This window comes from Sinohyriopsis cumingii, unplaced genomic scaffold (assembly GCF_028554795.1).
Source record: "Sinohyriopsis cumingii isolate HCF-2022 unplaced genomic scaffold, ASM2855479v2 utg002220l, whole genome shotgun sequence".
Classification (NCBI taxonomy): domain Eukaryota; kingdom Metazoa; phylum Mollusca; class Bivalvia; order Unionida; family Unionidae; genus Sinohyriopsis; species Sinohyriopsis cumingii.
The window spans coordinates 321,687-334,256 of NW_028316161.1; the positions used below are offsets into that span (position 1 = coordinate 321,687).

The 12,570-nt window shown below is 33.7% G+C and overlaps 1 protein-coding gene across 4 annotated transcripts in view; it reads left to right on the plus strand.

The window, feature by feature from the left end:
- Positions 1 to 1,186: 1,186 nt before the first annotated feature.
- The window catches only part of LOC149770913 (uncharacterized), an 88,695-nt gene continuing 77,311 nt past the window's right edge, over positions 1,187 to 12,570 (plus strand). For 2 of the 4 annotated variants that reach the window (XR_016418433.1, XM_089948995.1), the window contains exons 1-2: positions 1,200 to 4,091; positions 7,155 to 7,382. Coding sequence is in view for 3 of the 4 variants with exons in the window: in XM_089948995.1 (XP_089805121.1) it covers positions 4,073 to 4,091; positions 7,155 to 7,382 (247 nt within the window). In the remaining variant the exon portion in view is untranslated. Of the gene's footprint in view, positions 4,092 to 7,154; positions 7,383 to 12,570 lie in introns of all 4 variants that reach the window. The other 2 variants (XM_089948993.1, XM_089948994.1) reach the window with 2 other exon arrangements.

Here is a 12,570-nt window from a genome sequence, read left to right on the forward strand (position 1 = left end):
CGATTATTGGGTTTAGTGATCACAACCCCCTTACTTTCATCGGAAAGATGAAAAATAAAAATCAAAGACTACTAAGGTTGAGGTTTTTGTTACAGGAATATAATCTTGACATCAGGCACATCAAGAGAAAAGATAATTTAATAGCAGACGCACTTTCCCGTGTATAACAATGTGTTATTTCATGTACACTGTGTGTAATTTATACGAGTTCTTTTTAACCTCATGTATAATTAGTATGTGGTAAAAAGAAAGCTTTATCATATAAATCTTTCTTTTTCTTTATGGGGGCGGAGTGTTACGTATATTTAATTTATATATGATTTAATTGTTTATAAGTTCTTATTTTTTTTCATTACAGAGTTTTTCCAAGGAAATAATTTATTTGTTAAATTTTGCAAAGCTTGTTGTTTTCACTCTTTCTTGTGTTACTGTTTACTTGAGCCTAAACGCATAACATAGAAATAGTTCCTTGTAGAAACACAATAAATAATCCAGTGTCCTCTGTGACAGTGTGTGATACACATGCTGAGGTAGGATACAAGGTATACTAATTTCTCCAAACTTTAGTACTGAGGTCTATGGAGACACAACTTGTACCGTGCTACCTATAGCCACAATTTATGGCCAACAAAACTGCTCCGGTGGCCTAGTGGTTAGAGCGTCCGCCTCGGATGCGGAAGGTCGTGGGTTTGATCCCCGGCCGAGTCATATCAAAGACTTGCAAAAAAATGGTACTAACAGCTGCCTCGCTTGGCGCTTGGCATTATGAGGTTAGTGTTAGGACTGGTCGGCCTGGTGTCAGGATAATGTGACTGGGTGGGACATCATGCTACACGTCTGCGGCTAGTACTAATATTAGTACCCTTACTCGTACCTCGTGGACAAATCAAGTTGAGGCAACGATATCGTAGTTAGTCTGCGGCATGATGCCGCAGTACTAGACATCACTATGAACTGCAGACATTTTAGCGATACGACTGAAAAATTGTTAAATCCAAATCACACACACACACACACACACACGTCAAACAAACTGTACAATTCTTCCTTAAATTACTGCGCCGACACACAGCCGATGCATTATTTTGTCCTGCGAAAATACCCGAAGTTGTTCCAAATGCAATAGTACGAGTTTGGTTTCTTCTCTACTGAACGAAAAAGACCAAGTCATTCAGATTGCGTATATTGATCACAAGAATCGAAGAAGCCCACTTTCGTTTTCGAAGATGGTAGCAGGACAATGAATGTTTTTAAACTTCCGTTAACTTCCATTGTCTACTTGCATTTGATAATATATTAATGCAATTGATTCCTCAAACACTTGAATCTAGTAACATAATTCAAAAGAATCAGACTGGGGCGACGGCATCTTTGCAATCCAAACATCGTTGATCCATTTCGTTCGCATCGCTTCTAACGAAGTGGTTCGATGACACTTGACTAGCGACTTGGGGGCGGTGTGTGTGTGTGTGTGTGTGTGTGTGTGTGATATCGTTTTTGGGTATTCCTATAATGTAAGACTTATCACATGTTATTAGCAGGAACCAATCAATTTTTTTTTATTGTTTCAAGGATAGCTCAATCAAATTTTGCACACATGTAATGCTAGTAGAAAGAAGCATATACAAGTTTGTTTTATGAAAATATGTCAGAAATTGTATTTTTTAATGAATTTTTTTTCAAACAACGTCGACTTAATACTGTTTAAGAATTAATTACTTTTGTGCCAAAAAGTGATACCATACCCAGCACGTTTTTATTTGTAGAGATATCAAAACCAAATTTGGCACATTCATAAAGATTATTTAGCTGTTTATAAAATGCTATGTTTTGTAATTTTGGACCAAAATAGATTTTCTCGATTTTATATATATATTATGATTATAGCAATTTTTAATGGCTTTTTTGGTTAGTTTAGGGCAAATGAGCTAGACTGACACAAAATTGTAATATGGAGAGATAACCACATAAATATTGCTTCACATAGACTTTTTGTGAAGCAACATTTTAATTTACAGGGCCTGTATTCAAAGAATGAGAAAATTATGACAACAATACGTGAACTTCCATTGTTTCAAAATTTACAATATTACTACTTAACAATCCATGGAAAAAACAAGCAAATGGTGTTCAGGACATAGAAACAGTCTCTTTGTGTTTGTCTCCTTCTTATCTGACAAAAGTTGTCATTTCATAGCATGTCATTATAGAAGAAATGCAATATTCAGTAAAACCTGTAAATGGATTTTTGTCTATTTACAGTGGGATACATAAGTAAGACATTTTTCCTTTGCAAAATACTAAATGTGACAGTTACCAATGAATTAATACTCTTTTAATTTAAATATACCCACACATCAAAGGTCAGAATGAATGTTTCTTTTGATGCCACTCTAAGGGCTTCCACTGCTTTAATTTTTTTATTTTAAAACAGCAATGTAAGTGTGTAATGTTAACAATAATGTTGATTTGTGTTGTCTCATGCTACACTTAGATACAGAATACTGTGACTTTGTTTAACCTTTCATTCTCCCTGTAATATTCAACCAGTCAAATGTTATTTGATGCAGAAACATAAAGTCAGTGTCCAAAACACAACATGTCGCAGGCGGCTGACATCTTTGATTTATCAACTTCTGGTTTGCATATACATGACCCCTCAATTGAAATCAAAGTAATTTCAAACACTTGACAGTAATTACACATAAAATCCTTGAATTCATATATTGTTCATTGATTGTGCTTCAGAGCTATGCTAAAATTAAATCTGTGCAGAAGCTATTACTATGGAAATCAAGTTTCTAAACTTTTCAGAACGATCAGAATAAATGATTCCAGTGGGTTTTTGGAACTTAATGTGATTGCACTATGAGTTTAATGTATCAAGAGTTTATATTCACTGTTAATTTTAATTAGCCAATGAAAACAAAGGTAAGGAACATTGTAATAGAACACCCCTGAGTGGCCAGTCAATGTGGACATGAAAGTGAGGCTGGGTTTCTTAGTGCAGTAGGAGTTGTGTCCCTTGTTGGTTTATGCTAATATTATTTACGTTTAGCACCAAAAAGTATCGTTATTCATCTTGTTGGACAAGATTTTGGGTTGATTTAGAAATTTTCCACCCAGGGTTCCAACTGTTCCTAATGGTGTATAAAAGGCACCCGGGCATGTGTCGGTCAATGGTGATATAACAAATGTTTCATGAAACCGTCGCCAAAATCCAATCACTCGGCTAAATATAGGTGTAAATTTTGAAATTTTGGATAAGAACATCTCCAACTGATTGGAAAATATATACAGGAATTTGACTTTTCAACTATAAAACAGGATGTAAATGTGGGTACATTACACTAGTCTTTTAAGTGTTTGTTTTCTTTAAATGTTGTCTACTGTTTTCATTGTATAAGGGTTATGTTGCAACATGGTAGGCAAGATAAGTCTATGTACAAGACAGATAGGTTGCAAATATTTACAGCATTCATTCACAAATCTGGTTTTGTGGTGACTGATTGAAAACAAAGTTGATGGTAACAATGATAAACATGACATAGGCATAACAATACATATTGGAATATGATATATATATATATAGGGTATGAATATTTGATTAGTAAAGTCAGGTATTCATTTCAGCACTAATGCCTGCCTTGTTTATAAGAAATACCAAACAGAAATGTCTTAGAGTGAGATATCAAATGGCAGTGAATAAAATTATTTTCAGGTAGCCTGTATTTCCAGACCCATCATGTGGAAGATTAACTCAGACACAGATCTGTAATTCCTCCATTACCATGCAAAATGAAACTGTAAAACCGAGGACATGATTGAGTATACTTTGTAAATGAAAGGAAATTCAATGAAACTTCTGAGAATTTGATAAATGATTGATGACTTTATTGGGACATAGTAAGCATCATCTCAATGTAGTTACTTTTAAAGTAATGATTTATTTGTCATGGTTTCGTATTTTATTCATGATTTCTGGTAAGTACCTTACCTAATTTTTATTATTATCTCATTTCAGGCATAAGAAATATGATGTTCAAAACTTGAATATTATGAATTCCTGACAATGGCAGAAGGAGAGACAGGTTATTATTCACTTGCCAGCAATATTGGGATGGAATATTGATTGTTCATTGGTCCAAACATCATTTCCTCATTATCTTTAACCTTATTTCACCTACACTCATGCCAATCATTGTGCACATGGCAGCATCTCAGGGAGAATAACTCTGTAATAACTATTTTGTTTTCAGGTTTAGGGTAACATATTTAGTTAATTGACAAGATATCAAAAGATGTTTTCTCTGAAACTCTAGGTCTTGGACAGTCACATTTTTTTGTGGTTTTGGGTTTATAATAAAGGAAAGAAATACAGTTGTCCTTTAATCTGTGGTATGATGTAAAATAAGATAAACTGGTGCATCTGAATATATATATATATATATATATATATATATATATATATATATATATATATATATATATATATGATTACCTATTTATTGTTGATATTTATTGCATTTATATACACATATCATAAGGCAGAGCATACTATGTTATGATATTGTCCTTTTGCTTGTTCCAGTTCCTGCACAATAACTTGAGTTGTCCGCTATGTACAGTTACTAAACATTGTAAATCGATTGCATTTAGGGTAAGGAAGAACCCTATAGATTTTGAGTTCAAGAACACAGATTCACTGTGAGAAACTCAATGGATGGCTGGGTTAAGGGAGGACCCTATAAATATTTTGGTCAAAAGGTCAGAGGTCAGGGTCATTGTGACTGCAAGAAAAAAGGTTTCCACACAATAATTAGAGCTCTTCATGATCTGCAGTTATGATATTCCATGGATGTCTTGCAATTCATTATTCAGATAAGGAAGAATTCTGCATATTGATTTTTGTGTCTAATAGTCATGGTCACTGTGACAGAAAGAAGAAAGATGGTTTCTGCACAATTACAATAGTTATATAATACTGATTTGGACCAAAAAAAAACGTTTTGGATTGTTTAAGGAAGAAGCCTATTGACTTGGGGCTTAATATGTCAAACGTCAAAGTTATTTTCAAGTAAAGAAGAAACATGGCGCCTGTATACAAGTTTATATTATCAACACACAGAAACAGAGAACTATTAAATATGAATGGGATATAATATGCTGTTCACAGTTCTTTTGGTTACTCATTTTGTGGGTGACAGGTTCACTCTTGACAAAATACTCACACTGCACTTAAAACTTTATAATAGGGCTTATTTTATGAAGATAAGGCTTATAATAATACAGGCATGTTTACACCATCATGCTGATTGTATCCGTCACATTTATGTGCATACTAGAAGAGTTAGATCACTGTATGTTGGGAGCTTATCACTTTGGAGGCCAGGGGCCCTGAGTGGTCTAAAGCGCTCTCTGTTACGGATCACTGCCATCTCACTTCTGTCTGCGCCGGTTCGAGTCTCGGATTCAGCCAATGTGGGTATGTGAGAAAGCTTGCCAGTTGCTTCTCGTGGGTTGGTGGTTCTTTCCAGGGTTTTCCCGGGTTCTTCCTCCACCATTAATACTGGCCACCATGTATAGCCTATTATGTGCTGAAAAATGCATTAATCCCCACAACAACAACAACAACTTTGGATGCCATTCTGGAATTTTTTTTAAAGATGGAGTTAAGCTATAAATTTAAGTAGCAATAATATATTAGGTTGGTTCTCTTACAATAGACTTATTTTAAAAGCAGTTTCAATTAAAAAGAGTGATGTTTGCTTATTTAGGAGTGTGCAGACTTTACATAGAATATAGTGCCTTTGATACTTCACTGTGAAAATACATTCTCAGTATTTTTGGAGGAAATCACCATAGATCTTGCACTATCTGAGTTACATTTCTCACAAAATAATACATTTTTCATGCATATTTTTCTTTCTGGTCACAGTTTGAACAAAGAGAACATGCTTTGAAGGTGTTCTAATCATAAATTGCATGTTTGAGTAAAACTGTAGATGATTAAACCAAAGATTATTTAAATTATAATTATGTGAATGCATCTTACACATGATTCATATTGTGTTAATTTATATCTACCATTAGTTTTAATAAATTATTTTTTAAAGAGATACACCATGACCTTTCTGCCACAGAAAGCCTTTAACTTGTCACCTGATGAACAAAAAATGCATAGCTTCATGTTCAGTGCTATTTGAAAGCAATCACCATTGGACATTTTATGTTGTTAATTGTTATAAAGATAATTAAAAGAAAATAAATTCACACTAGTCCACAGATTACTTAACTGACGGACTATAACTGGGGTGATTTTGTGTTTCATAGTCCTTTCATTATTGTTGTGGGAGAGCTCATCAAGTTAATTTACATTGGTAAGAATACAAATGGAACAACCTTCTTTAGAGATGGGGTTTGAAGAAATAAATTTATTACATATTTTAGTGCCTTGAATGAGAATGTTTATTCTTGTTGTTGGCTAGTCCTTTTTTCAGAGTATAGTTTCTGTGAAATTGATTTTACTCCATACATAACATGAAAAACACGCATGATTATTTCAGTAGTTGGAATGATAAAGTTAGGAGTAGTGTCACTGTGGAATTGTCTAAATAATTTTTGAAGGCAAAATGTTGAACTGTATCAAGCAGATATCAGGAAAAATAAAATTCAGAACTTCTGATTGTTGGAATTTGAAATGCAACAATGGATAGCAATTTATACATTACACATACTGAAAATACTTTTATTAACACTGTGAGTGTAACAGACTATTGAAAATATCCATGTGACAAATATATTTCTGAAAATTAATAGCTCAACAAAATTTAGCCACATTTCATAGAAAACACTGCAGCATCAAAGTCATTGATTAATGAATGATTTTGTATAGATGATGCTGATGGAATCTAAAAGGGATGCCATAATTGATTTCAATGCATGACAGCCATTACTAACCCAGATTACCTGTACTCATTCAGGTCAACTGCTTTTACCTGGCAATAAGGCCAATCTCAACTGGGTTGGTAAATATGACCTACTTGGTTCTCTTGCTTTGTGTTAAAGTTTTAACATCTTACAAGGAATCATACAAAATAGTAATAAAAGACCTTAAAGACCTTTGTGTTAGAAAAGTTATTTTACCCTTTCAGGAAATTACTCATCTAAAGAGAAATTAAACAGTGGGGGAGACCAGAAGAGGAAAGCAGGTGATGGAGGGATCAGTTCAAACACTGTTGAGGTCCACGGTTTATCTGCAGACACTAGTCAGGAGGTTGTAGAACTGTATTTTGAGAATTCCCGGCGATCCGGAGGAGGTGATATAGAGGATGTTCAGATTAAAGATGGAATAGCTTACATAACATTTGTGGAGGCTGAAAGTAAGTATAACATAGATGAATTTGAACAAGTCTCCATTTTGTGACTTGAAGGTTTGAGCTCACCTGGTCTTGAGGCAAAGTTAGCTTATAATATGACCTTTTGACCTTTGTATGTTATGTATAATAAGTTAAGTATCTGTCCCAGTTTTCTACTATATACTTTGTCAGTTTTAAAAAAGTCACATTTTCATCAAAGTGACTCATGTTGGTACAAATGATGCTGATCCTTCATTAGATATGGCTGCCATTACTAAAAATGGACATTTTAAATGACTTCGTAGAAACCACTCACCAGTATTTCACCACGTTTGATCAAATGCTTTCTGGTAATAGGCCTTTTAAATTTATTTAAGTTATGCAGAACCACCATCCAAAATGGCTGCTGTTACTTAAAATAGAAACAAAATTATAGTGACTTTTTGTCAAAACCTGTCCAACAGAAGTTTATCTAACCAGACAGAAAACATTGAAGACCTTTCAATTTTATATAAATGGTGCTAATCAGCTGTCAAATGTGGTCATGTTACTAAAATAGAAAAATGTTTCATCAGTTTCCTCCAAAAAGCTGGTAAAAGAATATGAACATTTGCTGGTGATACGAAAAGTATAAAAAATTAAAATGAGAGAATTTGATTGAAAACATCCTTGCATGAAGACCTTTTATGTTTGTACAAATAATGTTGATTTGCCATCCAATATAGTCAAAAGGAAAACCTTTAAATGACTTCTTAAAAACTGCAGAATTGGATTTGACAAAATGTAATAGAAACCAGACTGGTTTGAAAGCTTTTTTTATTCTGTAGAAATGATGCTGATCTGTCAAATATATTGGAAGAGACTGAGATACTTTCAAACAATTCTTTTCATATTCAATAAACAAACGTTGAAGAAATTTTGATTGGGAGTATCTAACCAAGATTTCTTGCCAGCTTCTCATGGATTTGACTTGTAGGCAGAAATCATGCTTTTTCTCAGCCAGTTGAGCTATTTAAGGCCCACTTGGACATATTGTTTGTTATTCCAGATGATGTGAAAGAGGTCGTGATTAGATTTTTGAGGAGCATGAATGTCCTTATGACATAAGGGAATGTAATGCACATACATTTGATACCTTGTCTTTTAATTAGACCCATAGGCCAAAAAGCAGGTAGCATAATAGAATAATTCCTTTACAACTGTATAGAGTGGGAAAACTCCATCGAAGGATCCAAGTTTTTAAAACCCTTTTTTCAGTTTTTATAAATCTGCCATTTTGGGGGGCATATTATGCTATGACGATGTCTGTCTGTGTGTCCAAGAATATTTCCATTTCTGCATAAGAACAAGTTCCTTCATAAAACTTTGTTGATAGCTTGCAAGTGGCTTAAGGCAAAAACCTATTGATTTCAGAGTCTAAAGGTCAAGGGCAATGGCTGATGAGACTGTCAATCTACACTATAGGAAACTGAAGTATTTGACATGAACTGCATGAATAAAGTGTATGATGTTTCATCTGAATAAATATTGCACTGTTTATGTGATTGGAGTTTCTATGACAAATATTTACCATGTTTTTATATGTTATGTGTGTTATCTTAATCTTTTATTTTATATACATTTTACAGAATTTAAACATCTTTATGTTTTTAATTTGTCATGTCCATTTATTTACATTTATTTGGAAAGGTTTGCCTTCCTGATTTTCTGTGATTAATTTTACATTTTAGGACTTAAGAAAGAATGGTTTCTATAAAATAACATCAGTTTTTCATCATATTATTTGACCAAACTTTCTGGATATCTTTGCATTTTGTGTAAGGAATAAGCCTCTTGATCTTGAGGTCAAAGGTCAAAGTCACAAACTGAAAGGAGAGAAATAGTCAATAACATCAGTTCTGTTTTTCATAATATGACCATATATTTTTGATAGTAAACATAAAAATGGTTCCACTTGCAAATCCTATATGGCTGCCACATTGGCCATCTTGAGGATCTTGTTACCACTACTCCTTCTGAATAGATGGTCATATCATCATGGAGTTTTCTTTATAAAAGACTTCATGTGATGTCTAGTTGGTCCTCAGTAAAAATGGTGTTTCTCATCCATAATGGCTGTCACCGTGTCATCTTGAAAATCTTGTTGTCACTACTTCACCTGAATGAATTGCCATATCAGCATGTGGTTTTGACTCAAAGACTTATGACGTCTAAATGATCCTTATTTAAAATGGTGCTTCATAGGTGCCTGGTCATGTCTACATTGTATTTTCAGTGGAAGACTCCTTACAGTGTCTGTTCTATTCTAAATGAAATTGGTGATGGTCTTACATGGCCTCCACAGTAGCTATTTTGACAATCTTGTTATCATTACTGCTCAACATAGGTTTTTCACTAAAAGACTTCTTACAATTGTCTCAAAAGAAAATGGTGCCAATCAGAGGTACTATCTTGAAAATCTTATTATTGCTACTCCTCCTGAACAGAATGTCATATCAGAATGGCATTTTCACCAGAAGACTTACGATGCCTTGTTGATCCTAAAATAAAAATGTTGTTAATCTGACATTTTAGTTGGCTGGTTATGTCCACATTGTACCTGCGCTGGAAGACTTCTTATGATATATACTCGGTCCTAAATGGAAATTAGCCATTCTGACCTCAGCTTTAAAACCTTATTATCTCTACTCCTGCTTTAAGGATGGCCATGTCAACATTGACGTTTCACTAAAAGACTTCTTTTGATAACTGTCAGTCCAAACTAATATTGGTACTATGATCTGAGATCTAGTATGGTTACCAAGACAATGATAATGCAAATCTTGTTTTATCTGCTTATTTACTTTTAAATGCAAAATTATATTGATATGGCATTTTCAACAGAAGACTTCTTGTGGTGTCTGGTTGGTCCTTAATCAAAATGACAGTGATGTTATATCCAATATTGCCATCATGGTGGCCAGTCTGAAAATCTTGTTATCTCCACGCATCTTGATTTAGCTGGATAGAAGTATTGGGGCATTCATCCCTCTGCCTTTAGCCCTCATTCATTCTCTATTCCCTCATTCTCCCCCCCCATATTACTCAAACGCCTTCTTACAATGTTGAATATTTATTCCACTTAATGTTCTGCTGCTGTTTAATTGTATGATAAGTATATGAATGTGCTTTTTTCTGTTTCTATTTCCAAAAAGACAGTACGTTTTTTTATTCCAAAAAATGCCCTTTTGCTACAAAATGTGGACTTTTTATCCTCATAAGTGCTCCTTCTTTCCCTTCCTTCTGTACAAACTTCCTAACTGGAACATTGTGAATAGAGATGGTCATATCAGCATGAGTTTTTCCCAAAATGACTTGTATGATATCTAGTTAATTCAAACGGAAACTGTTACAAATATGACGCAAGTATGCTGCCACTGTGACCATCTTGAAATTCTTGATGTCATTACTCCTCCTCAGTGGATGGTCATATCAACTTCAGGTTTTCAATAAAAGACATTTTATTGTATGAACTTGGTACTGAATGTAAATGATGCTGATGTTACATCCAGTATGGGTGCCATGGTTGCCGTCTTAAAAATTATGTTGTCATTAAAGAATATCAAAGATTTTTTTTATTTTTTTAATTTATTTTTTTTATTAACCCCGTAATAGGTTGACCAATGGGTCGGGGAACCATCCCAGGGTCACCTTACGGTCAAACATTTCTGGTTATCAGATAATCTAGGGATAATACATATAATCTACAGAGAAAGTAAAAAAGAAAACACACACACACACATGCATATACACATGCATATGGCACACAATCTAGGTGACATGGCCTTTGTGATATTACAGTACTTTGTTCCTGTTTACCATCAAGTCAGAGACAAGTTAAATGTTCATTGTTGAGGTCCATTTTTGAAGAAATTGGTCCTCTTTTTTATTTACCTTAGCAGTGTATTTTTCAATGTTCTTATGCATTGCAACTATTTGCTTAAAAGCAAAAATAGAAGGATTTTTCATATTGAATCTGCAAGTATAAATATAATATTTTGCCAAAATAAGCAGAAAATTACCCAAACTGTCCAGTTGTTCACTTCCTAAAAATGTTTCTTTTTGGGACAGATGTACAATATTTGGGCAAAAAGGTGCAAAAACTTCAATAAAATGGTACCAAAACTGTGATGAAGTAATACTGCAGTCATAAAAGAGATGCTCAATACTTTCAGTTTCACTGTTACAGAAAGTACATTTGTTGTCATCAAATATGTTAATTCTTTTAAGAAAATCATTAGTAGCGATTATTTTATGGATTAATTTAAAGTTAAAAGAGATCAACTTGGTATCCTTGGTACAGCATTTTGCCCAGCTATATATATCAGACCACTCCTCACTACTTATATTTTTATTAAATACTTGCATCCAAGTTTCTTGCTTCGCAGTGTGTTGCCTTTTAGCTTCCTGTAAAAGATCTTTGTAAACAAACTTGAGTGAATCTTGTTTTCACAAGTTCGTTATTTTATCCTCCTGCTTATCAAAATTATTATGTACTAGGTGGTTTTTTATGGCATCTTTCCATGCTTTAGGAATTCTGGATATTAAGGAGAAGTATTTCAAGAAATCATCACTTCCAGTTTTTTGTTTTATTATCTCAAAAGGTATTAAATTACCGTGATCTTCTACTAGATCGTTCAGAATTTCAAAACCAGCTTCTGTCCAGGATTTGTATTGATAGATCATTTTAGGGGGGACAAAATTTAAAATACTCATGGATAGATACTCATTAGGACTTTGCGGTTCTTCTTTCCATTTAGATACTGCCAAAATTACATCTCTCCAAAAACTGTTTTTAATCAACTTACTAAATTCTTCTAATTTCCTTCTCCCTAAATTCCAAATATCCTTTTTATTTCTGAGTATAGTTGTATTGACTAAGTTCTGCCACATTCCATTTTCCTTTTCCAGCAATCTTTTAACCCATCTTATCTTAATATACCTAATGAATGAAAATATGTGTATCATATTTAGCCCTCCCTCGTTTTCTGGGGAAACTAGTATATCACGTTTTATTCTCTCTACTTTTTCACCCCATACAAATTTAAATAACGTGCGATTTAGTTCTGCTTCAACTTTTGCTGATGGGTTAGGAAGTGCTGAAAAAAGATGTATGAATATGGGCAGAACAAGAGTCTTTACAACAATTACTTTACCAACTATTGACAGATGT